Source organism: Coenobita brevimanus, chromosome 7 (genome assembly GCF_032717465.1).
Source record: "Coenobita brevimanus isolate Jiangsu-jjx chromosome 7, ASM3271746v2, whole genome shotgun sequence".
Classification (NCBI taxonomy): domain Eukaryota; kingdom Metazoa; phylum Arthropoda; class Malacostraca; order Decapoda; family Coenobitidae; genus Coenobita; species Coenobita brevimanus.
This window is the reverse complement of record NC_136960.1, coordinates 6,655,897-6,660,896: the sequence shown is the minus strand read 5'-3', so window position 1 is coordinate 6,660,896 and position 5,000 is coordinate 6,655,897. Positions and strand designations below refer to the sequence as shown.

Genomic DNA, 5,000 nt, shown 5'->3' with positions numbered 1-5,000 from the left:
TCCTTCAGTCCAATGATTTAGTCTTACCTTGTTTTACTGGCTCTAAACGATTTTGTTAAACTCTGGAGAGACCGTTTGCTGTGATGGGGTCAGTTAGTCTGCACTTCCTCCTCGACGCTCTGATTTATTTCCTTAATTTTTGTCTCCACGCAGTTACAGTACACTGACATGCTTCTATGTAAACTGCCAAGATTAATAATGAACACACCTAAAAGTTGCGTGTTTATATGGTTTGACGTTTGACTCCCAAAAATCCCATTAAAAAAAAAAAAAAAAGTCTGGGTCTACCGGACTAAGGAACAGATGTGCCAAGTTTGAAGCGAATTTGTGAAGAAAGAAAGAAAGGAATGGCGCCAAGTTGAAAAGGCGTTTGAAAGAGGAAGAAAGAAACTGGGGAAATACATTAGCTCTGGACTGAAGGAATTAAGCTTTTCGGTGTTTCCTTACCATCCATTACATTCACCTTTTCTCACACTTGGTACAGAATGTGTACTTTTTAAAACTTCCCAGGTTCCGCTTCGTCGTAATCCCAAAGCCACTCACCTCTGAAGCCGCTAGAAACTTGTGCAGGAGCCTCAAGACCACTTTGGCGATCCCTGGCAACAGTGAGGAGAATACCCAGCTGTACGAGGCCACCATGCCCCTCGTGGGCCAGTGTCAACCACCAAACCACGCATCTGTGTTCTTCATATTGGGGGCCGAGGGAGTGCCGGGCCATGGAGTTTGGACAGATTTCCAGGTGATGCATCAGACGTATTGTTAAGCTGCTCATATTGTTTTCAGTATTGTCAGTAATAATAATAATAATAATAATAATTATTATTATTATTATTATTATTATTATTATTATGATGATGATGATGATGATGATGATGATGATGATATGGAATAGTATTTTTCTTTTCTTTTCGTTCTAGGGCGCAACTCTCAACTACACCAACTTCGGCACCTTCACCTCGTACACGTGGCGGCGTTGTGTGGGGTATCTGGTGCCGCCCTACAGAGGCAAATGGACAGACCTCACCTGCAATGAGAATTACAAGTTTTGCGCTGGATGTCAAGAAAAGAAACCCGCCGTGATGAGGGTTCGTGGTCTTTGTGATCAGAATCCACATACAAGTTATTTTAGACTGGAGCAGAACTTGGGAGAGATGCCTTCGTTTAGGTTAGTAGTTTGTCTGTCTGTCTATGGATTGTGTTCAGATTGGCTCTGGAGATTTCGTGACACCTCTTCCCTACCGATTTATTCTGCTCATTACACATCAGGACCCTCTTGAATGTTGTTGCTCTACCCCGAACTACTTGACTGGTTGGTAATGTGGTTGAGTTCCTCTTTTGAGAGTGTTGTGCAAGGCCAACTACCGGGCCTAGGCCCCATGTCACTCCCATGATAGTACCTCCCGGAATGACAGTAGCCATCCACCCACTACTTTTTTGGAAGTTACACCTTAGGCAAGGGTGACACGGGACTATGCACGGGAGGGGCGTCCATCCTCCCTGAGCCGGACACATGCTCCGGCCACATAGCCTAGCCTCTTGTATGTTACTTTGTTACTTATGCAAACTTTATCGATGTTGAAACAGTATAAGAACTGTAACATACAAGAGAATATTGTCATGGAATATGCAAAACATATCGGTAAGGAGGAGATGCTACGAAGCATTCTGTGCCACCTAAAGTACGACACAACGTAATATCATCTAGTCCTTTGCTGTTCCATCAGGGTCGTTAAGACGCAAGGCTCGACTAACTAGTGCAAACACTTAACTCAAGAATGAGTAATCGGTCGTTCCTGGATGGTATTATGTACGCAATAAACCCTAACCACTTACCCTTATGAGCAATTTTTCCTGATGAAGCGCCTTAACTCAGTAGATCACCAAGTTTCCATTTGATACTACAGTAGTTTGTAATAATCTGTAATAACCATGCAAAATACACCAAATATTCCTGAGAGAATATTGTTGGCTAAATGCATATTCCATCAACAGAGGCTTCACCAATTACTACATCTCGTACAACAACAACAACAGTACGTGGACGCTACTGGACATGTGGACAGGGAACCCCGTTGCCACCACATTCGTCCGTGATATGGCGTTACCGCTGGGGAGGAGAAACTGGCGTGTGACCAGTGACTTCGTGCTCTGTGGCAAGCGTGCAGGTTAGCTATACCCTTTTTACTCGAATCTGGCTTAAATTGCCATCTCGTCGTCTTGTATATCGAGTTGTAACGAGATTAACACAAGATTCTGGTGCTAGTCACATATACGTATTATTCTCGTATTTATGGATGTGATTTTCATATGATTATGATAATGGTTTACCTATCAGGCGCATCCCACCTGCTGTCGCTGTCTGGCTGTTTCCCTGACGAGTACACTTGTGGCGACGGAACTTGCATCAGTCGGGACAAGGTATCGTATTTATAAACTCCCATAAGCTTTACTTGCGTTTATCAGTGTATATACGTTTGTCCTTACTCGTTCAGCTGCAAGGCACCAAAACTAGAGTAAACATTACAGTGAAAAATAAGATAAAACAATACGATTCTCAGCAATAATTACTTGTGCCAGGTAAGCTGCAGGAGGTTCTGTATTACCCTTCGTCTGTCTGTCTGTCTGTCTCTTTGTGTACAAGATATCTCAAAATGTTGTTACTGGATTTCAGTGAAATCTGGTGGATAGGTAAGTAATTGGTCAAGGAAAGTTTATTAGATTCTGAAGTGGATCCGGATCCGGTTTCAGGAATAAAATAAATTTCACTGACTTCGGCGAACGTTTGCAATCTCTGTACCGTAATTTAGTATAGGGTAGACTAAGACCACAGAATTAATTTATTGTTTATGTGGGGCTGAAAAAATATCCGTCTGGTAGAAACAGGAATTACAGCATTCAGTCTTAAATCTTACTGATGTTGGCGCCGTTATGCGCTTTCTCAGTGCTTACTAGCTAACTGTTATCTAATGACTTGTGCAATCGATTGGCAGAAATCGTAAGCTTTCTTCCATTATATACATTTTTTTTTTTTGTGTGTGTGTGTGTGTACAGCGTTGTGACCTTCGCGTGGACTGCCCAGACAACACAGACGAGACTGGCTGTGAGAAGCTGCAGAAGCCCACAGAATACTTGAAGTCCCTGCCCCCACCTTCGCCACACCCAGGGCCACTCGCACTGAACCTATCCGTCAACATACAAGGCTTCTCTCAGGTAGGTTAGATGGTTTTATAGAGAGTATATCAGGGGAGTAACATATCATTTGTACTCTAGGTAGGTTAGGTGGTTAGTGAGAGAATATTTTAGAATACTTAGACAAAAAATATATTGGAATACTCGCACTTATCCTATCCCTCTGCATTCAAAGGTTTTTCAGTTGTAGGTAGTGTTTGAATGGAGAATACGTCAGAAAAGAGTATTTTTCTGCTGTCAAGCATATGAAAGGCAGAGTACATGATTAGGAACTTCGACAGAGGAGGGGTATCCTGTTCTGAAATTCACTGAACGAATACCACAGTCATTGCCTAACCTATGATGAACGGCTTCAAAACACCATCAGGTCTGTTGGCATTTGATCCTCTTCATCCTTTTTTTTTCCCCCAGGTAGACATCCAGGACATGAAGCTGACGGTTGACTTTTCGACGGTTATAACATGGTACGATCAGCGGCTGGACTTCAAGAACCTCAAGTTCTTCTCAGATCTAAATATTATTGATGTTAGTGGGTATTCTGTTCTATGTATTGTCAGTACAGTAACGTAAGCCTGTGTCTGATCTTTCACTAATGTACTTGAACAGTCGTTATCCATTCTGGATTTTTAGTTGATTATTCATTACTCGGCCATCATTTCTGAAGTTGTGGGTAAGATATAGGTCCATTGTACGCGTACTTAATGTTTTTCATTCACTTACAATACTGCCTCAGTAACGTATGACATTGCTCCAGTTATGCTATTGGACAGTCCCAGGAAACAGCTTCTCTTGCACTATAATGCTGAGAAATGAGTTGCATTCAGCATTTATCAAAATATTCATGAAACTGTTGGACCTGTATGGGAGGGAACTTAGCTTATGGTTCAGTACAGACGTTATCAGCATCTTTAGGGTGATGCGTCATCCAGGTGGGTCAGTAAACCAAACCAGCAATAGTAGCTATATAGTGAAATAATCATGAATGGATGCGTGATAATTTTAGACACAGGTCATTAATAGCAACTTTATTAGCAATACTGTAATTTAAGCCATCATGCAGTTTTTAATGCAATCTTTGATGATGTCCTTAGCCCAGACATCATATTGATAGACCTGCCGCATCACCAACTCATCTCGCTTCCCTAACTCAGACCCCCTACCCTTCCCCTTCCTTCTTTTTCCGGAATGAATACTTGTGTCCAGATTCCTTGAGTACCACAGTCCTGTGTGTGTGTGTGTGTGTGTGTGTGTGTGTGTGTGTGTGTGTGTGTGTGTGTGTGTGTGTGTGTGTGTGTGTGTGTGTGTGTGTGTGTGTGTGTGTGTGTGTGTGTGTGTGTGTGTGTGTGTGCGTGTGTATGTGTGTGTGTGTGTGTGTGTGTGTGTGTGTGTGTGTGTGTGTGTGTGTGTGTGCGTGCGCCAGGGGAAGTGCTTCATCGCATACAGGCGGAGGAATTTTGTCTCATTAACTCCCCTTCTCTTATTGACACCTTTCAGCCTCTGTATTGGCTGCTGTATTGTATCTCTTTCCCTCTAGCAATGCTATTTCAAAAGTCACAGCTCTTCAGAACTCTTTGCCCGTATTGTTTCCCTCTTACGGCGGGCGTGCAGCACAAATCTTGCAACGTACTTTTCAGTCTCTCTCTCTCTCTCTCTCTCTCTAATAAATCCCGAGAAGAGCAATTTTTTCTGCAGTCTTCCATCATAATTAGCTTTTTCTTTTTGGCAGAAAAAAAAATCCATTAATTTTCCCCACTGGAGTCAGTTGCTTTCTTATCTGTATGGCGTCTTCACGGTGCAGGTGGATGATGTGT

The 5,000-nt window shown here is 42.5% G+C and overlaps 1 protein-coding gene across 1 annotated transcript in view; it reads left to right on the top strand.

Moving 5' to 3' along the window:
- LOC145404740 (uncharacterized) overlaps positions 1-5,000 on the top strand; it is a 29,703-nt gene that overhangs the window by 20,472 nt on the left and 4,231 nt on the right. The window contains exons 6-12 of the mRNA XM_080276297.1: positions 511-739; positions 918-1,165; positions 1,993-2,165; positions 2,336-2,418; positions 3,052-3,210; positions 3,601-3,714; positions 4,988-5,000. The exon at positions 4,988-5,000 is cut by the window's right edge and continues 120 nt beyond it. Of these exons, the coding sequence (XP_080132423.1) occupies positions 511-739; positions 918-1,165; positions 1,993-2,165; positions 2,336-2,418; positions 3,052-3,210; positions 3,601-3,714; positions 4,988-5,000 (1,019 nt within the window). The remainder of the gene's footprint in view (positions 1-510; positions 740-917; positions 1,166-1,992; positions 2,166-2,335; positions 2,419-3,051; positions 3,211-3,600; positions 3,715-4,987) is intronic.